This window comes from Dryobates pubescens, chromosome 10, assembly GCF_014839835.1.
Source record: "Dryobates pubescens isolate bDryPub1 chromosome 10, bDryPub1.pri, whole genome shotgun sequence".
Classification (NCBI taxonomy): domain Eukaryota; kingdom Metazoa; phylum Chordata; class Aves; order Piciformes; family Picidae; genus Dryobates; species Dryobates pubescens.
In genome coordinates, this window is record NC_071621.1 from 27,534,769 (window position 1) to 27,560,426 (window position 25,658).

The 25,658-nt window shown below is 39.5% G+C and overlaps 1 protein-coding gene across 1 annotated transcript in view; it reads right to left on the reverse strand.

Moving 5' to 3' along the window:
• ATM (ATM serine/threonine kinase) overlaps positions 1–25,658 on the reverse strand; it is a 71,515-nt gene that overhangs the window by 4,276 nt on the left and 41,581 nt on the right. The window contains 23 exon segments of the mRNA XM_054164540.1: positions 1,617–1,782; positions 2,462–2,611; positions 4,025–4,141; positions 5,841–5,981; positions 6,992–7,074; positions 7,392–7,530; positions 8,736–8,894; positions 9,283–9,396; positions 10,592–10,799; positions 11,639–11,856; positions 13,082–13,201; positions 14,342–14,509; positions 16,840–17,074; positions 18,430–18,549; positions 19,024–19,128; positions 20,836–20,984; positions 21,959–22,061; positions 22,158–22,246; positions 22,938–23,046; positions 23,419–23,571; positions 23,932–24,019; positions 24,469–24,643; positions 25,053–25,229. Coding sequence (XP_054020515.1) covers positions 1,617–1,782; positions 2,462–2,611; positions 4,025–4,141; positions 5,841–5,981; positions 6,992–7,074; positions 7,392–7,530; positions 8,736–8,894; positions 9,283–9,396; positions 10,592–10,799; positions 11,639–11,856; positions 13,082–13,201; positions 14,342–14,509; positions 16,840–17,074; positions 18,430–18,549; positions 19,024–19,128; positions 20,836–20,984; positions 21,959–22,061; positions 22,158–22,246; positions 22,938–23,046; positions 23,419–23,571; positions 23,932–24,019; positions 24,469–24,643; positions 25,053–25,229 — 3,286 coding nt within the window.

The window sequence follows — 25,658 nt, forward strand, 5'->3', positions numbered from 1 at the left end:
TTGCCCATTTTCCCAGTAGAGAGGTTAAGCAAACAATTTCACAGCTTTCAACAAAAAAACCCCAAACAAAAAACCCAACACAAACCCAAACTCAACCCAAACCAAACACGAAAGAAGCAAGGGCATAATAAAATGAGGGTTTGTTATTGCTACTATTTTTAAGAAAATCTTTTAACTCACGGTATCAGGTAATCCAGGAAACAAGACTGGACATAACTGAGTCCATAGTTCAGCTGGGGCAGCTCAACCATACCTAAACAGTTCCTGAGGCATTTTTGTCTAAGTTAGTTTTTAAAATCTCCACTCATACAAATTGTGAGATCTGTTTTGGTGCTTTACTGTCCTTACACGCAGAAAAACCTCCAAACTCTCTTCCCCTTGCTGCAATTTACACCTGTCAGTGATTTTGTGTTAGCTGATGGACAGCAATACTTCCTACAAAAGTCTTTAATCTGAATTCTGACAATGTGTAGATTTACTTCATTCATTCAGCAAAGAAGGGGTGTACAAACAACGCGCTAACATCTAAGATGGGATCTGCTCCAGGGTATGCATTCTACTTTCAAATGTCTTCCAGAGCCTCAATACAAAACTGACTCAGACAAAGGAAATCCACAATCCAAGTAGATGTATTTCTCTTTTAAGAGAGAAAAAAAATCACAAGAAAAATGCCAGTGCTTAAGAGCACATTTCAGCCATGGATAATGATCCCAGTATGAAGGAATTAAAAGATGAACCTTTTCAGTTCGGGTACAAAACATTCGAAGCTACAGATGGAATTATTAAATGTTACAGCAAAACAAAGAATTGGACAGGTAGAGACCTTAGAAAAAGCCTACCAGAACCTACAAATACAACCCACTACCTAAAACAAAGAAACAAAGAATTAAATCTTGTTGCTCTAGTGCAGACAGGGTTAAGGCGCTGGGCAGAAATGCCTCAGAAATCCTTACAAATCTTTACAAAAATAAAGCTGGTGTTCTTGCTGGTAAATTTATAGATGACACCAAGGTGGGGGGCAGGTGTTGGTCTGTTAGAGGGTGTCCAGAGAAGGGCAACAAAGCTGGTGAGGGGTTTGAGCCCTATGAGGAGAGGCTGAGGGAGCTGGGGTTGCTTAGCCTGGAGAAGAGGAGGCTTGGTCTCTTCTCCCAGGCAACCAGCACCAGAACAAGAGGACGCAGTCTCAAGCTGCACCAGGGGAGGCTTAGGCTGGATGTTAGGAAGAAGCTCTTCACAGAAAGTGTGATTGGCCATTGGAATGGGCTGCCCAGGGAGATGGGGGAGTCACCATCACTGGAGGTGTTTAAGAAGAGACCAGATTCGGCACTTGGTGCCATGGTTTAGTTGATTAGATGGTGTTGGATGATAGGTTGGACTTGATGATCTCAAAGGTCTTTTCCAACCTGGTTAATTCCATTCCATTCCATTCCATTCCATTCCATTCCATTCCATTCCATTCCATTCCATTCCATTCCATTCCATTCCATTCCATTCTTCTGCTCCCTACTCCCCCTTTTCTGACACTGACAAAGCCAAATAGCTGTTACCTCTGAAATGGTACAAAGACTTCCTTTGCATCACCTAAACCCCCCAATGACATTAATCCAATCCAATACCTATAGAAGATGTAGCCACACTACGAGTGTAGGCCAATCGTTTTTCAAACCACACAGCTGGATCCAGGAATTTTTCCATGCAGAAATAGCGAAAGACAGGCTGAAAATTCTTGCAGACGTCCATGAAGATGCTGTATTTCGCATCAGAATGTTTCTTCTGCGCATCCTTTAAACACATAAGAAATGTTTTACCCACAACTGACTGCTTTGAAAGCAAACTATCTCTTCCTTTGGAAAACCACTGCTTGCTCTCCTTTCTCTCTGAGCTGTGATGTCTTTTGTTACAGCAATCATTAAAGCACCGATCTGGTTTACTGAACAATTCTATTGTCATACAGAACTCATGGGCTACATGGCAGGAACAAACCATTTCTTTGGTTCAGCAGGCGTATGTATTTATGTATTCTATATGCATGTACGGGTAAATTAATCTTGTCAAGAGATACTTCCCCTTGCACTCTGTCCTGGTACCTTTGCTTATTGATGTGGCTGTGAGAAGGTAATTTTCACTGCTTCACATGCAAAAGCTGCACAAAGCCAAAATTAAATATACTTTTATCCTGCTAACACTATACAGATTTAAAAGGAAATAATGCATTGCACGACCGTGGCTACCCAAAGGAACAGGCAAACCTCTTTGCAATTTTCAAACCATACGGTGTAGTGGTTTGTGGAACTAAGCTGGACTGGAACTAAACTGGAAAAGTCTGCAGACCTATGAATTCCATGCCACTGGGTCACATTCATTATTATATATTAAAGTATGGTATATAACTCTGCAAATTCTCCCCTCCCAGTAAAGAATATGAGCCAGCTCCTTTCCTTTCTCAGTTATTTTGACTCACCATCATTATTTTCTGACACTGATAACTGGAGTAATCTTTTGGCCTGTATCTCTTGTGAGCTCCCTCTTCGACGTTCACAAGAAACTCCCCAATGGGAGTTGTTCCTGAGCACCACTCAAGAACACCACTTCTCTGAGAAAGGGGAACCACCTGTGAAAACAAAATCACTGCTGCATGGGGGAGGGTTATACACACACAGCTATGAAAATACATGCTGTAGAGCACAGGTGCGTATTTGGGTTTGTTTCAAACCACAAAAGACCAAACCATACACCTGACCACAAGATAGGTTTTAAATACATCTATATACTCATGTAATATACACTCAAGTTTTTTTCTACCAAATACTTGCTCTTCTTTTAACTAGCCCACAGAGCCTTCCACTACATACTTCAGTAGGACTTAATGATTGTACTCAATTTGGATCAGCATCCTGGATGACCTGTGATATGCAGCAGCTTGCTATGTCTGAGCGGGATAATAGAAGCACTGGGCAAACTGCACATAAAAAGGGACAAGCTGGAACTAGCATGTAGTAGCTGCATGCACGTATTTGACTTGTCTTAGTCTGCTTCCCACCCTAGGGAGCAGCTACTCACTTGATAACTGGCTGTAACCTCAGTTAATGCAGCAGACAGAACCAGCCAGAATGAACAATCTCCTGTCCTCAAGTAGCTATTGCCTGTTGCCTCCAAATTTTCCTATGGAAGTCTCTTTATCTCCTAATGCAACCCCCACACACAGAAGAACATGAGTCTTCATCAAAAATGATTCAAGAAATGTGACTTAACTCCACATGTGAACTCTTAAAACTATGCCAGCAATTCAGATAAACTCCTTCCAAGGTTCTGGAGAGCATATTTCTCATTTGTCAAAGACAGGAACTTTTACTTAGAGGCCACTCATTCAGAGGCCACCTTCACAGCTGTTATTATAACCCCAAGCACATAAACTGAAGGAGGAGGGGAAGTTCCTGTTCAAATACATTTTCTGCAGTCACAAGAATTTACTCCTGTATTCCCAATTACAACAAAATGAGTTCTGCATGAAGACCCTAGATGGGACCTGTGGTTTCAGCTGTTGGAAATACTGCAAGTTTAAAATTAATGAGCATTCCTAAACCCATATGCTCAAGTTTAAGGACTAACAACTTGTAATTCAAGGACAGTACACAACTTGATTTTGCTTCAGCGTGAAGCTCACAGAAAGAAAGCTTTGAAGAGTATTTAAATAGATGTTTGGTATCTAATTTAAAGGATTTGAAGGGAAAAAATCAATTGTAACAATTGTTGTAACTGTAATAATGAAATTGTACTGTTTGTTTACTCCGTGCCATAAGGAGCAGTGAGTGTTTTATTAACTGTTTGTTTACTCCGTGCCATAAGGAGCAGTGAGTGTTTTATTAACTGTTTGTTTTCTCCGTGCCATAAGGAGCAGTGAGTGTTTTATTAACACCTAAGTAAATGCACTTTTACATTGTCTCTGGGTTAAAGAGGAGCAGGGTGATAGATAGCCTTTCTTGGCAGCATTAACTGCTCTGCCGCAGCAGTGGCTCAGCGTTACCTTGTATCTTCGGATCGTTAGTTTTCTCTTTCGTGTTTCGGTGTTTTGCTGGAGCAAGGTATTGCACATCTGGAAAACCTGCTGCATAACAGCATCCTGTCTCAGGTCATCACGCCCCTTCAGCAGGAACACAAAAAGCAGTTTAAAGAATACTTCTCAGCATCCAACTCCTTGTTCAGCAGCTTAAAAGAAATATTTAAGAAAGCCTTCACAAAACACAAGTTACTCTCCCCAATAATCACCTGGGATAAAATGCAAGCAGTGATTGTGCTTTTTCTCTGCATTTGGTTTTCTCATAGTGCTCACCTACTTAAGTACAATCATCATTAACTTAAATCATCACTTCTTTTTTTTTTTCTGGACAAATGTTTGATTTAATTAAGGTATCAATCAACCTGTCTTACAATACCCTTTTCTAAAACAGGAGTCACATTCACCATGTCTAGCAAGCAATCCAGCACACAGCTGAAGCAGCATCAGTTGGTACTGCAGTGCTGCTCACTGGATGCACGTGAAATCATAGAAGCAATAAGGTTGGAAAAGACCTCAAAGATCATCAAGTCAAACCTGTCACCCAACACCTCATGACTACTAGACCATGGCACCAAGGGCCACATCCAATCCTCTCTTGAACACCTCCAGGGATGGTGACTCCACCACCTCCCTGGGCAGCACATTCCAATGATGAACAACTCTCTTGGTGAAGAACTTCCCCTGGCACAGCTTGAGACTGTGTCCTCTTGTTCTGGTGCTGGTTGCCTGGGAGAAGAGACCAACCCCCTCCTGGCTACAACCTCCCTTCAGGTAGCTGTAGACAGCAATAAGGTCTCCCCTGAGCCTCCTCTTCTCCAGGCTAAACAACCCCAGCTCCCTCAACCTCTCCTTGTAGGGCTTGTGCTCAAGGCCTTTCCCCAGCCGCATTGCCCTTCTCTGGACACGTTCAAGTGTCTCAATGTCCTTCTTAAATTGAGGGGCCCAGAACTGGACACAGGACTCAAGGTGTGGCCTGACCAGTGCTGAGCACAGGGAGACAATGACTTCCCTGCTCCTGCGGGCCACACCATTTCTGATGCAGGCCAGGATGCCATTGGTCTTCTTTGCCACCTGGGCACACTGCTGGCTCATGTTCAGCCAGCTGTCAACCAGTACCCCCAGGTCCCTTTCTGTCTGCTCTCCAGCCACTCTGACCTCAGCCTGTAGTGCTGGCATGGGGTTGTTGTGGCCAAAGTGCATGTTCCATGCCCCTCTTTAAAACTTTCAGAACCACCCCATACATTATAGCATAACAGAATTCTCCCAGCAGCTGCTGAGTGTTTACATTCAAAGACAGAATGAAATCAACTGAGTTTGAAGGGAAATAACGTTATCTTTTCCCCACAGATTCATGAGTTTCTATGTGCATATTTTTGACTTTCTTTGAACTGTAATTCTTTTTCTATGGGGAAGAAATTAAAAATAAGATATGTAACACAAAATGCTGATGGCTTTTATTTGCTGTATACTGCAAATTCAGTAGCTGAGACCCCACAAGTCACAGGTCTGGCAGCTGTCAGGTATGTTTCTGTATATTACAAGCACTGTTGAGAAATAATTGGAAAAATATTTCACATGACTGCTTATTATCATATTATTGTTATATTATTTGTATTACTTTGTGATTTCCTTTATTAAAGCATTCCTGAACTGCAAAACCTGACAGTGACATGCAAAAAGTCCCCTCCCCTTACAGAGTAATACATGAGAAAACTGACAAGAGAACTTAAAAAGTTTCAAAGTGCCAAGTGTCAGAGCTGTCATTGCAACTGACACAACCTACCTTAACCAGCTGCCTTCTTTCTTTACCATCTGATCCTACACAATCTATTATTTTAGGCAGATTCAGGCCTCCTGCTAAGCGAAATTCTGGCTTGAAAGACCTTATTGTCACCAAGTTTTCATACTGCCCTGTGGGATCCACCTGAAATTATAAATGAGTTTTAAATGAATATAAATGTTACGTCCATTTCACTCAGAGAAAGTGGTGGTAAATTATTTACAAACCTCATTAGCAGACTACATGCTAAACACTCCATCATCTAGAAGGATAACAGCCACAAAGGCTAGAAAAACATGCTAAGCAAAGGAGGGTTAGCTGCAAGGAAATACCACTTTAGCTGTTTACATCATAGACCTTCAACTTCTTCAGACAGTGTACTGAAGAAGAAAGGCAAAGATAAGGACAATAGAGTTGTACACTGGAGCAACACTGAGGGCTAACAGCAGCCCTAAAAACAAGCACTACTTAGCCTCTGACATCAAAAAGTATAGACCAGGCCTTTAGCTTTTCTATTTAGTTTTACAATCTGAGAGACTTCAATGCAGGGAAGCCTGGCTTCATAACAATTACATTTTAGGTGGCTGGCCCAAAAAGCAACTTCACACCCCTGAAACTGCTGTGTTTTCCTAGGTAGAGTGCATGGCATATAGGAATGAGAGTCTATGTACCCAGACAATCAATCAGTTCTGCTAACAGGAATGGATCATTCACCATTACTGAAGAGTAAAAACATGTAAGCTGGCCATTTAGGAACAGCAGAAGAGACATATCCATTAATTCTCACACCTTCCCAGACATTAAGTTCCTCCCTGAAACCCTAAGCTAGCACCTACAAAGCAGAAGACTGAGATTCCCAAATCTTCTCTGTGATTTAGGTAGTTTATCACCCTTTTTGCTAATGAAAAACTAGTCTGTGGTAACAGTGGCAAAGCCCACGCAGTAAGCCACAGCAGTCACTATCCAGCAAATGTGAGACTTGGGGTCAAGATCTTCTAAAGCCCAAGGAAACCATCTCACCTGACAAGAGAGTACCCCTGATAGGCTGATCTGTAAAAAATATGAAAGTTTGATGGTCCTGACTGCCACTATCAAAACACTGAAGCTGTATCTATGACTTGATGTTATAGTACATATTTGTTAGGTTCAGTCACCTTGATTTCCATGGTAGGGACAACAACATCTTCCAAGTTCTTCAGTTTAACGATGGGCTGGTCAGCTGGAATATTTATTCCTTCTGTAATTACAAGGAATCAGTAATTTCAAATTCAGTGCTATATGTTGAAGTGCACAATAACCAGCTTACTTTGCTTTTGGGACCCAAAACCTCACTGCATCTGTCAAACTGATGAAGATGACTACAGGACAGCTGGAGTTTGCTGGAGTTTCATAGTCACAAACTCTGAACCTTACAGCGCAAGCAGTGACTATGGCTTTTAACCCAGGATCAGGTCTACAATTACCAAAAACAGGACACAGTGCTAGTAGAGTATCTCCAGGAAAATAAAATCCATCTCCACTATTAAAAACAAAAATAATTTTTCCAAGACTTACTTCTTTGAGATTTCCATGGAGTAGCATCTACATTTGCTAATATGATGTAGGCGTCACACAGCGCTTCAACATCTCTAACCATTCGAGCTCTCCTTTTCCTCACGATACTGATTATATTGCCAGCAGCCTCCATTCTGTCCTAAAAAATGGAACACAAATACCTGACCTTGAAAATTATCCTTTGGGAGATTAAAGATGCACCATAACATGCAGTCAAATAAGTACAGTGGAGATACTTCTTATGGAAACAGCAAAAGCTACAATAATAGACAGCTCTTTGTGATATGAACAGAAATAACTTAAAGAAACATTTATTTCTCCAGGCAAAATGCAAAAAACCTGCAACCATGATTCACAAAAAGGGACAGGCATTTTTGGATTTTCTCCACCATCTTCCTGCTTCTGTTATTTCCTTCCAACTCAAGAAAAAGCCTGGATGCATAAGGCAAAAATCTGACCACGCATCTGTCTGTGCCTAACTCTGAGTAACTTAGCTGAGGTCAGCATAATCCTACTGCTAAGGGTGGAACTACCAAAAAAAACCTACAAATTTGAAAGAAAGTAGAAAAATCCCCACATAAAAATGTGGTGAAAAATTTTAAGTTGGGGATTCAGGAGGGTAGTGGCAAATAACCATCCCAGGCCTATAGTGATGGGGAAGAGGCGAGGCATTAGTCTGGACGGAATAGAATAGAATAGACCAGGTTGGAAGAGACTTTCAAGATCCAACCCATCAACCAATCCAACCCACCTAATCAACAAACCCATGGCACCAAGCACCCCATCAAGTCTCCTCCTGAACACCTCCAGCGACAGCGACTCCACCACCACCCCGGGCAGCCCATTCCAATGGGCAATCACTCTCTCTGTAGAGAACTTCTTCCTAACATCCAACCTAAACCTCCCCTGGTGCAGCCTGAGACTGTGTCCTCTTGTTCTGGTACTGGCTGCCTAGGAGAAGAGACCAACATCCACATGTCTACAACCTCCCTTCAGGTAGTTGTAGAGAGCAATAAGGTCACCCCTGAGTCTCCTCCTCTCCAGGCTAAGCAATCCCAGCTCCCTCAGCCTCTCCTCATAGGGCTTGTGTTCCAAACCCCTCACCAATTTCGTTGCCCTTCTCTGGACTGTATAACAAAGACAGGTTCTAACAATAATTAGCAATAACATTATTGTGAAGTCACAGTTCAGTGTCATCCATCATCACAGCATTTTTCCTCCTGCTCCTTCTGAGCAGAAGTCAGCTGATGAGCTCTAGACTAAAATACTCCCTTTTTTCCTCATTTTTCAAAACCAAATGAAAGGACTGAATGTGATTATCAGAAGAGACTTTTTTGTAGTTACCACATCGAGCTGGGAGATTTCTTTTGGTGCATTTTTAATTAATTTATTTCTTCTTATTGCATCTGGTTTTGTGAGGAGTTCATCTTTGTTTGCATTTGCCAAAGCCAGTATTATAAACAAGGTATGATGTGGATGATCCAGTGAAATTCTAGACATTAACTGTCAAGAAAACAAAAACATCCCATTACTGAAAACTCTGAAGATGGAAAAAAATTACTTAATGCTTTTTAACTCCTGATGTTCCTAATAAGAAACAAAAAGTAATGCTTAGATGGTGTGCCCACAACAAAAATACATTCAAACTATATTCCTGTACTTGCAGAAAACTATTCTTGCACAACCAGAGAGCCAATTGAATAGCAAGGAAAAAAGTCCCCAACCCTCTCCCCTCCTCACCACACTATACGGATTTTGCACCACACATTTTTGCTACACTTTTGTCACCCACATAACTCATTTAGCTGTAACTGCACAAAGGAATGTACATATTGAAGTCCACACTACTAAGCCAATCAAGGTATCTTTAGATACAAAACCCATAAATTACATTGTTCAGAACTCCATGAAATCCTAAACCGCCCATCATCTTGGTTCCCATCCGAGCAGCCAGCTGGTACATCAGAGGCAAGAATTTGTATGAAGGGATCTTCTCTGCATTTTTCTGTAGCAAAGAAAATACAGTTAGAAAGCTGCACTGACCACCAAAAAAGATCATGGGGAAAAAAAATAATCATAAAATCCCAGGTAAAGGCTGGCAATTTTGGTTTTGCCTGGTTTAGAAGAACAAAACACCCGAGAGTAATCATTGCTGTGTGATCAAATAGCAATCCAGGATCACACATCACCTTCATCCATGTCTCCTAAATACAAGAAGTCATTCACAAGGAAGGATTTATATTCTGTTCAGTATTTTCTGTTCTTTAGAGCAGAACTTAGATGTATTGATTCAGAAGTCATTTCTAGATCCTTTGTGTCAAGAAACAACACTAAATGGAAAAAAAAAAACATTACCATCTAGTTTAAGGCACGAAACAATTGTGTGATAAAAATAAAAGAACACTTTAATAGAGAAAAACTTTCTGTTTTTCCAAGTTCATCAGAACAAACGGCAAAGAATTAAATCTCTGCTATAAACAGATGATTTGGGTAACAAATAAGATTTCCTGCATGATTCTGGAAATCACAGAATCAATAAGGTTGGAAAAGACCTGAGAAATCATCAAGTCCAACCTATCACCCAGTACCTCATGACTAACTAAACCATGGCACCAAGTGCCACATCCAATCCTTTTTTGAACACCTCCAGGGATGGTGACTCCACCACCTCCCTGGGCAGCACATTCCAATGGCCAATTACTCTTTCTGGGAAGAACTTTCTCCTCACCTCAAGTCTAAACGTCCCCTGGTGCAGCTTGAGACTGTGTCCTCTTGTTCTGGGACCAGCCTGAGAATGAGAACTTTACTGGTCCCTGGCTTCTATTTTTTACAAGCAATCTAAAAGCCTACCCTTTCACCTATATATATAATATACACTATAATAATGTACTAAAGGATGCTGAATATGAGTTGTATCCAAGGTGTGTAAAGGACAAGGTGATGACAGTGACAGACCATGAGATATGCTTAATCACACAAACTTGTCAAATTAAAATGCTATATTAAATTAAAATACATTGGGAATTACAGCACTCTCTGATGAAAAACTAACTGATGAGCTATGGTTTTGTGGGAAAACTCAAGGTGGTACATATGAAAGCAGACTGCACAAGACTATAATTCATCTTCTAAAACACGGAAAAAAGGAGAACAAAGATGGGTAATTTAATGTCGAGGCATAAGGAAAAGCAGCAGCAGACCTTCATCATTTCATTGACTCTATCAACTCCAGAATTTTCAAGCCATAGGGAACAGAGTCGGAAGATCCACATATCATGTTCTTCTCCACTTAGCAAACAGCTGATGTAGTTTTCCACTGCTTTACACAAGAAACGTTTACGGTCCTCAGTCAGGGCATGTATAGCACACTCATCCAGTTCAAGTTCTCGCTGGACCTTCACTGTGTATCTATGTGAACAGACATTTTTCAACAATAAATTATCGCTTAAGGGACACAGAGCAAGGCTGTCCTTAGTTCTCTTGCTGATTTAAAGGTTTTTAAGCTTGGTTTTTATGTGTACAATCACAGTAAGAACTGAGAAACCAAATCGTGGGAGCTGTTCCTTTGGTGTATGTCCACAGAGACCCACCCCTCTAAGTAAATTTGCAACCAGTGTCTTTTTTCTTTTTAATGGTTTAATCTCAATATTGGTGAAAATGTGAATATCCAGTGTGGAACATGTGTGCAAAGCTTTCACTTTCCAAGAGCTGAAGCTCAATTTTTGATGCTTACTCGCAATTGCTATTAATAAATCCTGTAAGAATTCTGTATTAAGATGAATTCCACTCTTTCACCAAATACAGAATGGACAAAAATCTCAAACTCTTTCATTTTATCTCTGGAACATTTTATCTGTCAAATGAACTGAACAGATCCAGGCAATAAATGTGAATCCTGGTCCACAATCACCCATACTGTTTAACTGTTCTAACACCCTTTGGCTTAGTTTTGGCACACGATGTCTAGCACTCTCCTAGACCATGTTCAGGAACAATTCAGAAACTACTCTGAAGGGTTAAACTTGGAGAGCAGAGCTCCAAGCACCATCAAGGCTAATGGGACTTGAAGCTCTGCTCTCCAAGTTCAACCCTTCACTACTCCTGCAGATTTGGCCACTGTTTTTCAGAGAAGGAAAAAAAATCCAGCTGCAGAGGCTTAGACCATGCTGTACCACCAGCCCAGATAATTAGTGAAGATGGAGCCTCTGGTAGCTCCATACTAACTGCCTCTCCAATTGAATGCTCACCTATTTGTCTGAACTCTACGCTCCCTGAGGAGACCAACCTCCTCCTTGGCCTTCTTCAGTAATGCCTGCTTGTTTTCAAACTCTGAGGATTTCATGTAATTCTCAATGCGCTGGTACTGACTATCTGAGAAACGAGCCAGAGACAAGAAAGCCTTCATCTTTCCTTTCTTCAGCTCATCACTGCTGTCTCCATTCTGGCTTGCAGCAACTTCCACAGCCTAAAAAGGAAGTTACAGTAATGATAAGATTGATGATTAGATTAATACCGTTGCATAACGCTCAAATTAAACCTCATTATCACAGAGAAACTGAATGATTAAGGTTGGAAGGGACCTCTAGAGATCATCCTGTCCAACCCCCACACTCAGGCAGGATCGTCTGCTCAAACAGGTTATTTAAAGTTTCCTATGATGAAATATATAATGTACACAAAATGAAACCTACCAGGCTGAATGCTTTTTGTCTTACGTGAATTTAATCTTTGAAGAGAGTTTCAGTGCAAACAGTCAAAAAGATTAACCTGTCTGAAACAGCTGTAATAACCACACAGAAGTGTCCTGCATCTATCATCATTTAAGGCAACTAGATAGGAAGTTTTACAATAGTTTGACACCCTGGTATCATAAGACAAGGACAAAAATAGAAGACAGTACAAAAAGTTCAAAAAGGAAAGAAAATGATATGTGGAAGTCATTGATTGAAATCAGCTAAGTGAAGAAAGCATTAAGAGAGGAACAGAGAAAAGCAGCTAGGTAAAGTTTCACAAGTTAGCATGAAATACAAAAATGCAGAGTGAATAAATATTAATAAAATAAATGTATTAACAGCTAAAAAAAACCCACAACAGTACTTTGAAACACTAAAGCCAGACTTTCCAGCTCCTGGAAAGAGGAATGTTACAAATACAACACCCATACTGAAAACATGGTAAGTGAACAATCTGTCCCAAGAAGGAAAGGGTGGAGTGGAACAGGAAAGGGAAACTGGACTAGTAGCTGTAACTGCCAATATTACACAGAAGTTGCAGTGTGAATTCTACAAAGCCATCTTCTGAGTATTTTTGGGGATGACAGTGTTATACAACAGTATGTGAAACTGCAGTAATTTTTAGGCTGGATGTTAGGAGGAAGTTCTTCATGAAGACAGTGATTGGCTATTGGAATGGGCTGCCCAGGGAGGTGGTGGAGTTGCCATCACTGGAGGTGTTTAGGAAGAGACTTGATGGGGTGCCTGGTGCCATGGTTTAGTTGATTAGATGGTGTTGGGTGATGGGTTGATCTCAAAGGTCTCTTCCAACCTGGTCTAGTCTATTCTATTCTAGTCTAGTCTAGTCTAAATTTTCAGAAAAGTAAAGGCTGTATTGAAAAATTTACTTGCCATTTCCACACCAGGTTTTAGCACAGCATTATCTCAAAGACCACACATTTCAAAGACTGGACACACCTTTTCTAAGTATTTCTGCATGATGATGGTAGGGTTTTCCAAGCATGTTTCTGCTAACCAGGTTCCACATAGCCTCAGGCACTCCGTGTACACCAATTTCAGATGAGGATCATTCTCCACCTTTGAGAAAGCAAGTTTGGGGAAAAAAAAAAGAAAAAAAGGGGAAGCATCAAACAAAAATACCTTTTACATACAAGGCAGGATATTTATAAAGCTTTTAAACCCTAAGTCTAATTCAATTATTTGGGCCTATTATATGTTATGTATCTACAGTCATTTACCATCCACATCTACAGCAGTCAATAACCAAAAATCACACTCACAGTCTGTGTTATGACTACAGGAGGGCATGTATTATTTTGGAATACTTGACGGTCTGAACAATGAAAAACACAATAAAACAATGACAAAATGTAACCAAAATCAAATAAATCCACAGCATGTTTCTGGAACTGTATTTTCTAATATCCCTATTTAGCCTGAAGTGCCAAGGTACACTCTGTAGGAAATATTTGGGAATGGTGATAACTATGTCCAATCATTAAATTTTTCAAAGAGATCTTTACAGAGAATCCTACTTTAAAGTGCTGTGAGAAGATGACAGAACATCCAAAGGACTTCCCTCCAGATTGGAAGCTCACCTTTAACTGTACAGTGGGACAAATTTCCAAAGTAGTTTTACTATAGGATACATATTGAAGACCACCTGATCACGAGAGTTAACACTGACTGAGACACTCGCTTTGGAAACCCTCTGTGACAAGATGTGATCATTCAGATTTTTTTGCTGTCAGACACTTTGAAAGTACAAAAGAGATTTAGAATAATACTGCAGACAGCTTTCAAAATTTTTTTACAAGGGAGAACTTCAGAAAATGGAAATGTAATTCTACATTGTAGCCAGGTGGGGGTTGGTCTCTTCTACCAGGCAACTACCAACAGAACAAAAGGACACAGCCTCAAGCCACACCAGGGGAGGTTTAGGCTGGATGTTAGGAGGAAGTTCTTCACAGAAACAGTGATTGGCCATTGGAATGGGCTGCCCAGGGAGGTGGTGGAGTCACCATCACTGGAGGTGTTTAGGAAGAGACTGGAGGGGGTGCTTGGTGCCATGGTTTAATTTATTAGATAGTGCTAGATGATAGTTTGGACTCAATGATCTCAAAGGTCTTTTCCAACCTGGTTAATTCTATTCTATTCTATTCTATTCTACTCTACATAATTCAATTCCCATAAATTTACACATTATGTTACACATACCTGAAACCAATCTGCATCTAATTTTTTTATCATCTTCTTAAGAATACTCAGTGCAAGACTCTCCTCTTTCTTAGCCCAAAAAACCTGAGCTTCTTCTAGCTGCCATTCGGAAACTCCATATCCTTCTGGATTGTATTGTTTGATTTGAAACATCGCTCTTTCTGGAAGCTAAAAACAAAACAACAACATTATGAAGAATTCTTTAAATGAAATACCTGCATCTCACAGCAAGTTTTGGTTTTAAACTCCGATCTTCATTTGTCCTACTTGTGCAGCATATTCTGCCAACCCAATGCTGGAATTTATTTGCAGAGATTAAGTTGGTTTTCTATATACTTCCAGAAAATCCTGATCTGCAGCAAAAATAGAGTATGGAATTGAACTTCACAAACTCCACAATAAAGTGCCAGCGTTTAACACTTTAAATTACTTGGAGGTATAGAGTTATAGAAATGCTTCAATCAGTAGCTATTGAAAGACTGGATTTTTTATCTTAGTGACTACTATTACATCCTAAGAGACTGCAGAAAAATAATCAGAAAACAGGAACCCCCATACACAAATTCTTTTGTATGCCTACCTCCTCACTTTTAGGTGTGAAATCACACTGTCATTAATTAGTAAACTGATACCACTATGGCAGTACAAAGAGCAAACTATCATCTTAACTGTATCAAAGCCTGGGATGAAAATGAATTTTTGCAACCAAATCAATAAAATTTTTAAATAATCAAGGTAAACAATTGCACTGTAAGAATGGCTGTAAATGACAAGGTAAGTCTGGGTTATCATCCCATGGTTTGAAAGACTTTGAAGGGCCAGAAATACGCCCCAAAGCTTGCAGATGGCCTACGAGACTGAAGAGAGTGGAACTGTAATGTTTCCAGAAACACACTGACTCCATCTTTCAGAACTTCCTAATCTTCCAACAATATGGCACATCAATTTTAATCTTCTTCTGCAACTGAGACTCAAAGTGGGAAAAAAGTTATCTTCTGCTGAGGCTCTTACAGGACATCACTGTGGTGGTTGGGCAGACATGAGCTTAAAAAACTCTGAAGAAGTCATTTTAGCCAAGCAGTTCTGGAGGCACAGAGTAAACTTTGTGTATTTATGAAATACAAGACAGTTGTTTAACTGATCTCATCATTATTCACGAAAAGAGTTAGAGCCTTCCTGGAATCAATGTTTAATATAGTTTCAGATATATGAAGTGTGGAAACATTTTTCCTGGTTATATATTTAGCTGGAAGTATTTGACTGCAGATTCTTGAAGGATATTGTTGCTCTATAAATTTTTGTTGAGTTACTCCTCCAGACGCACTACCTAGAACAAGCTGAGGCCAATTCTGGACCTGAAATGCATTACCAGCCTCAGAAAACATCAATACTGCAAGTCTCCTTAAGTCATTCAGAGTGAGGAATTAACCACAGTGCAATGGTGCTTTCAGTACAAAACCTTGAAGATAATACTAAATATTGGGGTCAGAGTGGCTGGAGAGCTGCCAAACAGAGAGGGACTTGGGGGTGATGATTGACACCCGCCTAAACATGAGCCAGCAGTGTGCCCAGGTGGCCAAGAGGGCCAATGGCATCCTGGCCTGTATTAGGAATAGTGTGGCCAGCAGGAGCAGGGAGGTCATTGTGCCCCTGTACTCTGCATTGGTTAGGCCACACCTTGAGTACTGTGTCCAGTTCTAGGCCCCTCAGTTTAAGAAGGACATTGAGACACTTGAACGTGTCCAGAGAAGGGCAACAAGGCTGGTGAGAGGCCTCGAGTACAAGCCCTATGAGGAGAGGCTGAGGGAGCTGGGATTGTTTAGCCTGGAGAAGAGAAGGATCAGGGGTGACCTCATTGCCCTCTACAACTACCTGAAAGGTGGTTGTAGACAGGAAGGGGTTGGTCTCTTCTCGCAGGCAACCAGCACCAGAACAAGGGGACACAGTCTCAAGCTGTGCCAGGGGAGGTTTAGACTCGAGGTGAGGAAAAGGTTCTTCACTGAGCGAGTCATTCGTCATTGGAATGGGCTGCCCAGGGAGGTGGTGGAGTCGCCGTCCCTGGAGGTGTTCAAGGGGAGATTGGACGTGGCACTTGGTGCCATGGTCTAGTCGTGAGGTCTGTTGGGACAGGTTGGACTTGATGATCCTTGGGGTCTCTTCCAACCTTGGTTATACTGTGATACTGTGATATACAGATGCAATGGAGTTCCTTCTGCAGCTTTACTCTGGATCACTAAAACAGAATGATGCAAGTCAAAGCTGAATATATGAAAATACATCAGAATCAAGCAGCAGAGCTGTAAGAATCTTCTTCACTAAAAAAATTCATTTTTATATTATCTTCATCACACACTTACAGTTATGAACAAAATTCAGCAAACATGCCCATAAACACCATTTCAGAAGTTGTTCTACATAGGTAAGTCTTGAACTAATTGATTCATAGAATGAACTGAGAATAGAATTAATCCATCACTATCTTCCCTGAAATTTGTTACCTGTGTGTTTTTAGCAGTTCTTGCTAGTCTAGAGAGCTCCACCAGATGTTTGGTTAGGATGTCTTTAATACATTCTCTTTTGATGTTTTCGCTCTCCTTTTCAAGTAAGATCTCCAAAACTACAGTGCGCAGAGCCATGATAGGTTCCTGGAAACGGAAGTCACTGTCTTTGAGAAGCTGGGACTGTCTCTGCCATTTCAAATAAATATCATTCAGTTGCTGAGTAGTAATGGATCTGCAATTGTTACCAAAAAACCAAACACGACCAGTTATTAATTCTTGATTAATATGACTGAAATGCAAGATGAGTAACAAAACTGAACTCCCAAAGTAGTTCACCATCTGCAGTTTAATACCAAGAAGCAGTCCATAAAACCCCACAATGACTGATTTGCTTCCAGTTTTAACAGACTTGAAGATCAAGAGATCAACATGAGTAAACTACCTGAAGGGAGGTGTAGCCAGATGGGGGTTGGTCTCTTGTGCCAGGCAACCAGCACCAGAACAAGAGGACACAGTCCCAAGCTGTGCCAGGGGAGGTTTAGGCTGGATGTTAGGAAGAAGTTCTTCATAGAAAGAGTGATTGGCCATTGGAATGGTTTGCCCAGGGAGGTGGTGGAGTCACCATCACTGGAGGTGTTTAGGAAGAGATTTGATGGGGTGCTTGGTGCCATGGTTTAGTTGATTAGGTAGCGTTGGATGATAGGTTGGACTCGATGATCTCAGAGTTCTCTTCCAACCTGGTTAATTCTATTCTATTCTATTCTGCTCTATTCTATTCTACTCTACTCTACTCTACTCTATTCAACTCCACTGTAAATATTCTTTATTAAGCATCAAAACCTGTGTGTAATGGTGCAACAACAAAGTAATCACACTGAAACACTGGATTACTTAAAAGACTAGACAGCAAGACTGTTCTTATATTATTTAGGTTGTATATGAATTAATATAAGAATAAACTCCAAACTATGATGTTGTAGGTGTGTAGGTTGTCACTATAGGTTCTATTTTCTTAGGCAATTCATCAGCTGCAAACAGCAATGGTTCATGATGACCTGGACATGATAAATGACTGTAGGATGACTATTAAGCTACCTAACTGATACAACTATAGCAGAAAAAAAAAATCAATTTCAATAGGACTACAGGGATAAATACCTTCCTATGATTAAAAAACAATGTTAAAATTAAAGTGATCCATGAATAAAGTGATTCAAACAGACACAACTTTTAATGTCTCTATGAGCATTATCCAGGAAACACAAAACAGTTTAAAAAAGCAATCTAGAAGAGGATGACTCAGTTACTTTAGTAAACCAAAGGCTAGGAGTATGCCAGAAAGAAAACAATTACCTAAAATACAATGTTGGCAGAATATCAAATAATTAACATTCAACCACAAATAGATTCAGGCTGGAAATAAAGACAACTTAGATTGGTCTTCACATAGTCAAGTTAAATTTTAAGATGAAGTTTGAGATGCTCATGAATAAAAAGTATTGAGGTAATTTTATTGTTGTGCTAGACCTGATTACCAGAAATCCTGAAAACTGAGAAAGGAGTATGAAGCAAGGTTAAAAAAAATACCTGGAGAACAGCAGACCTATATTTTCCAACTCTCCAATTAGCTGTAGTCTGCAAAGTGTTGGATATAATGAATAAACAGACTCAAGGCTGCCTTTGCACAACTCTTCTACTTCATTCACTCTATGGATTTAATAGAGAAACAGGAGTTATTATTTTAATACCCAGAAGTAATTCAAAATATCCCTATTTCCATACAGTGACTAGAAGGTAAACAGCAAAACAGAATTACTTTGTATTACCATTGAAGTTAAAAAAAAAGTAAGTCTGTCACTAAATGAAAACACTGCAAGCACATATAAAATCCAAAGGCTATGTGTGATTGCTCAGCTGAAGAGGAGCAGTCAGCATTCAAATCCACTTAAGACTGCAGACTAAAGGATGAGTGCTGTGGGCAATACATCTTCATTTAGCACACAAGTTGTACATGCACAGAAGACAAAATTCAAGGTAAAATACTTAGAAAGGAATTTGCAGTCCAGTATTCTCTGCATAATTTAAGCCCATAAAACCTCTTAATAGTCTTCTATACATAACTTGTGACTACCAATACACACACACCCCCCAACTCTCTCTAACAGGAGAATATTTGCATACCTGGCACCTTTCAGACTGTCATAGAAAGCTGAGAATTCCTTATCTCTTAAAGACTGAAGAGCATCATACAATGATTCGTGGTAGCCTGGTCTTCCTGTCACATCTCTTACCAAAAGAAAAAAAAGAAAAGAAAAGGAAAAGAAAAGTAGCATAAACTAAAAAGGAAATTAATATTTCTCTACAGAGAAGTGAATTTTATCTTTATGACAAAAAACTTTTGTAGCATACTTTCTGCAGCAGGATGGCTGGCTGTTTTGCATGATAAAAATAATGCAACCCTTTACATTATTATAGTATTTTATAACTTTTAAGGGGAAAAAAACCAGCTAACTATCAAAATGTTTGGGTAAGAATATGTTCAAGGTTGTATCAAAAATAACACAAAACCTACTGAACAATAAATATGCAATACCTACACATTTCTCACAGTATGATGCTGAAAGAGATACACTAGGGTATGTACACAAGTTCAGGGTCAACAACTGTTCACATTTAACTTGAGACATATTTTTTTAAAAGGGAGAGATTTGGAAGGCTGAAAACCTCTGTAGTGTTCAATTTAATTCTCTCTTCTTTGACCTTTCCACTTTTCTTAGACCCTCCTCTGTCCTGCCAGCTCACTCTCTTTTCATCTTACATGTTGTTTTCCTCCTCTCTTACCAAAGCTGAATATTCTATTTGCCTATGAGATTTATAACTGAAGAGGTTTTATACAGATTCCTACTCAGTGACAAAGTCCACCTATATGAAGCTTGTTCTGACTGTGCATGACACATGACCTTCAACAGGATAAGACTGTGAAGTCCTCCAGGTGCTTCTAAACAATGACCTTAAGACAGGGCAGAAAAGAATGAACGCAACAGGAGGATGTTCCCAAGACCCATAGAATCATAGAATGATTTTAGCTGTAAGGGACATTTCAAAGTCATCAAGACCAACTCCCCTACAGGAAGCAGGGATATCTTCAACTAGATCAGGTTGCTCAGAGCCACATCTAACCTGATGCTGAATGTTTCCAGGGATGGGGCACTCACTACCATTCTCTGAGCAACCTGTTCTAGTGTCTCAGTGCACTCATTGCAAAAAAAAATCTTCCTTATATCTGTCTAAATCTACTCTCTTTAAATTTAAAACCATTGCACCTTGTTCTGTCCACTTCCCTGTGGAAAGTCTGAGAAATCCTCCATTCTCCTGACTACCAGGAGATAAGTAGGAGGAGTTACTCAAGACTCCTATCATGCAACATCTGCTTTTGCCAAAATGTAGTGAATGTATTCTGTATTCCTCCTAAAATACGTGATGATGTAGCTGCACTATGAAGGGGCAGAGTTCACACTAGATCCTGGCCAGTCTCATGAAATGACTTGAGCCAGGCATCCAACATTACACAATGGAGGAGACTACTCCTAATGAGGGAGTAGCCATGAATCAACACTGGTGTTTGCTTACTGAGGTCTTGATAACCTCTTGTGGCCTAACACAGTATCTTCCACATTTGCTTATAAATTAAACATTAAAATCTAACTATCCCTCATACGTGCTTCAGACACACTTACTGAGTCAAACAGAGAGAATTTCAGTTTATAGTTATGAACAATCAAAAAGAAGAATCCACTGCATAGTTTCCAAGAGAATGAAAAGTGATGTGTGTACCAAAGAGGTCTAAATGAAACAGACTGCTTTTCAACTCAACAGTTAAGGCAAATTAGGTGACTAGCTTCATAGAAATTATATTCTAATGTTGTGGTTTTGCTTGGAAGTGAAACCATTGTCTTTCACTTAAAGAAGTAGCATAAAAGTAAGTTGGTTTACTTGACAGAAGAGACGTGGCCCCACTGCATGTTCCTCCATGCTGCCTGGTAGCGTATTTCCTGCAGTTCTGCACACCACTCGGTGTTTTCATGTTCCAGTCCTTTTAAATACATGGAAAGAGTGTGGCAAAGCCCAAAATTCTGCAAAGCCTGGAATCAACAAAGTTACTGAAGGTTGGCTTCGGTCCTTTAATAAAGTGGGGTTTTTTTCAGAAGGCTTCATTTTACCTTTGGACACAAAGAAGGCCTTGTGGATAAGTCAGACCCATGAGTATTTCTCAGCACTATGTAAGATGAAAACTTTTTAGGAAGAGCACTAATCACACTATTGATACCTGTAACCCCAGGAAACCCCAGAAAATATGGCTTCATTACTACTGTGGCTGGCATTCTTGGAGATAAATTTCCATGTTGTGTTTCAAATGAACTGTCACCTCACACTTCTCCATTGCATCATTCCTGGGTAGTAAGCCAAAACTGGTCTCAATGAAATATTTTTCTTGGTGGGGATATGAAAAGGTTTCCTACAACTCCTAAACTCCTGTCTCTTCAAAGACCATAATGACTTTATAATTGTGACCACTTATCCAGGTTATGAGTGCAGCTATCAAGAAGGAGAAAAAACAATGGAGTTTTAACAGTGATACGAAGTCATTTGGGGTAGAAAAAATGCCACAGGAAAATGAAGTGAGAGGAAACATGGATACACCTGTGCCATGTTATTCAAGATTATAAACAATTTCAGGCTAAAAAAGCAAGGTAGTCCTAAGGAATCAAAGTAAGATAACTTCGGTGAGATGGCAAAAATAACCAATTACATTACTTTTTCTATCCCATCATTTTAGCAGCTGGACAAATTCTGTATAAAATTAATGATATTTATTTTAAAATATTCTACAGAATTCATGACCCAAGATGAGGAGAGGTGGGTGACAAAAGGACTACAAGTCTTAATGTTTTCAGTGTGAATACTGAGTTGTCTTACATTTTACACTTTGGGTGCCTATGACAGTGGGTTGGACTTGATGGCCAAAGAGTTATCTTTTAGTCCTAAACCTATTTTGTCCTCTCAGTATGATGGATATCAATTTATACATTCATGCCCCATTGTAAAGTAAAATTACCTCAATTATTCCTGCCTGGCAAGTAGCCGGAGAGAGGCTTGCCTCAAGATCATATGTTACAAGGGCCTTCTCCCAGACTGCTTCATGTTCATATGTTCTTATCCTGTTGTAAGTTGACAAAGAAGTCTTCAGTTTAAGTCCCTTACTAATAAATCAAAGACATGACTTTGAAGAATGCAAGAACATTAACAAATTGTACCTTGCTAACGGCTGTAACATTCTTCCTCCACCACAGCCATACAGACTGTCAGGTTCTCCAATGCTTCTATATATGTCCATGAGAAGGTCCTAGGACACACCATAAAACAAAGAATGACCTCTTTTTACAAGTGATTTGCATACATATCATGTAAGCTCATAAATACAAGTCCTTCCATGTAACATGTTGTCATCATTGCTTATTTTTCCTTTATGTAGTATCTGAGCCTGCTACCATCACAGGAAGGAAAGTTTTGTAGTCTAGCAAGACTCTAGCAGAAAAGTTAGGACACCTTATTTTCTGCTAAGGCATTAAAAAAACATTACTGGGCCTTAGGTGGAGTGGTTGAAATGCTAAAGGCAGTAGAACTGAATCAGAACCAAACATACCACCTAAGCAGTGCATTTTAAAGACAAACAAAAAGGGTTCTGGAATAATGAACTATGGAAAGAATTAACTAAGGGTTACTGATCATACTACTTTGGTACACCACTTCCTGATTTTTAATGGGGAAAAAAAATAGACCAAAAAACCTGAAAAATACTTGTCTGGTACCATGATGAGGACAGTTCTTTCAGGCAACAAAGTCTGCCTTGCTGAAGTTTAAAATTTGCCAGTTAATTAGTGTTTCAGGTCACTGAGTTCACTTTGAGTTGGAGCATGAGGAAAGCTTTCAAATAGTTTTTGAAGTTCCAACTACATGTCTTGAGCTCAGATGAAACCTACTGACAATTGTAATTATGAGAAGGTTTGTGTGCTGATTATGAAGTACATGTGTACCTGCAAACTTATGCCAGTATCTTCTTTACTTTTTTCATTCAAAATAGTAATAGTTGATTTTTGACTTTCTTCTTCAAATGTCAAACTCTTAGCTGCTTTAAAAGATGACCTATAAAAAAGAAGGGGCACAAATTGCAAGATCAGGTCTGTCATATTCCCAGGTTATTCACAGTGCCTCTCCACCTGAATGATAAAGTGATCACCTGAACTGAGAACATCTGTATCAAGGGTTTTCAAAATGAAGGTGGTTTTTCAGGAAGAGAAAAATAAATCTAGCAAATGCAGGGCTAGCAAACCAGCAAGGTCAGGATAACATTCAAGGAGTGCTGGAAATATTTTCCTGCTCAATACACACACACACCTAAGGAACTTTTAATAAAAGTTTCCTGGACTCTCCATGTAACAAAATGCAACTGGGGCACACAAAACATGACCCATTTTACCCAAAATGTCAAGAAACTGTACTCTCCAAGACTTGTACCTTTCTTGTTTGTCTCTGTTTATCTTGTCTGCGTAGATTTCTGCATAGAGCAAAGCAGTGAAGTGAGCAGCACAAGACTGTGCTGCTATAGCAACCTCAAGATAATTCAGATCTAGCCAGAAGCTGTCATCAAAAACTGTACCTGAAACAGATCTGATGAAATAAAGACTTTTATACTGCTGTATCAGTAACAGTACCTTCTCTCTTAACATTAAACAAAATAAATCAAATCTATCTATGAAACCTCCCAAAGGTTATCTTTATCTTCTCCCTCCCAAAACCCATACCACAAAGAATTTACCAGACAAAAACATCTTCTGAAACTCCTTCAGCATAATTAGAACCTTTCAAGGCCAGCCATATCAATTCTGTTATACTGAAGATCACTACTATGTCTTCATTCTTTTAACTCACATGTTGTCAACCACAGCCTTCTTCCTTAATCTAGAGTGTCTGCAGATTTTGGAGAGTCATAACTGAATTAAAGCAACATTTTTGAAAGCTATAATATACCTTTTTTGTCTTCTTAAGTAATCAACAACAGCAAGCATGGATCGGCGCGATACTTTATCCAAGCTTCTAAAATTTTGGCTTTCTTGCTCTGGGATATATATTTCAGAAGAAAGAATATAATGAACTTTCATCACAACACATTCATTCACACAATCAAAGATGCATTTTATACTCAAGGCAGTAACTCAAAACCTCCTTCAAGTGCATTTCTAAAATTAAATTCATAATTTGCAACAAAATGTATTTCCCCTCCTTAAATGACATTAGTGACATTACAGTAGTTTATAGCACAATTTTCTTTATCAAATTATCTTTCCATGAGTAATTTGTGGATTCTACTTCTGCTTACAGAATGCAGAGATGATCCAGTATCATTGCACAAAGGTTCATAACAGACATAACACTGGAACAGGTTGATCAAGGAGGTAGTTGAGGTCCTATCTCTGATCTAATTGAGGATGTTCCTGACTACTGCAGAGGGGGTTGGACTAGATGACCTTTGGAGGCCTCTTCCCACCCAGACCATTCTATGATTACCTGGATCAGAATTTGGAGGTGTAGTAGATCTACTGGATGAGGCAAGTCTGCAACAGACTGTAAAAAACTTCTGGATATGAACTGACAAAAGATTTCTCCATGATTCATCTGAGTCATGCAGAAGGATGTCATGAATCAGGTATGGAAGCAAAGTTTGACACAAGTCTGTTTTCACCTAGAAAACAATCAAGCACAGGAGCTACTAATAAAAACAACCAAAAGCCTTCTTTGTCAGGTTGAGAAAGAATATGTAAAATGAAGACTGTAAACCACTCAATAGGGCTATGATGGCATTCACTTAAAGGAGTCACATAAAGTTCATCTATGCTTACAACTATCTCTCAAAACTTGTATTACAAGAGTGTATTTTATGGGCATCTGCAATTTGCGACTACAAAGGATCTGAATTAGTTATGAAATTAGGTAAGAAAAAGTAACTATTACTTGATTATAAACTTGATTAAGAAAAAAGTAGTAATGTAACAGCAGAAATTAGTATTTGTTGTCAAGATGAGTCATCCTATCTATTTCTGCATCACAGCACACATATGTGTACACACATACACATAGATAATTTAAGTCACCTCACACAGCGGCTTCATTAACTGGAGAACTTCATTTTGCACACCTCCACTGTCCAGTATGGAACCAGTGAGGCGCTTGATCCAGGTCTCATGACTTTCTCCCAGAGGAATCCACAGGTTTGTGTCATCCAAAGCTTCTGAAGAAGCCTCCGTATCATTAGCAGGCAATACAAGACACTAGAAAGAAAGAGATATACATTGCCAATATAAACAAATCCTGTGGCATTAAAAAAAAGCCCCATACTGCTCTCTGCACAGATCAGAACACATTAACTGTGCTTTAATTGATTGACAATATCCATTTTTTTCACATAAATGGGACATTTTCAAAGGAAACATCAAAGTGCTACAAATAAAACTTTACTGCTAACATCGACAAGGGCGTTACATTCAGGTCACAAATCAGAAGTTTCCAAATTAGGAAGTGTCTGATTTGTGGTTAATTATCCACCTTTTTTCCTGACCTATATTCCACTATATTTCTTTGCAGCAAAAGATACTGGAATCCTGAGAAAGACTTGTTAGATTAAAGGGCAGGTAAGCAAAAGCTGTGTGGCTAATAATGAAAGTACACAGCTTTCTAATATCAAATTGGCTGCTTCCTAT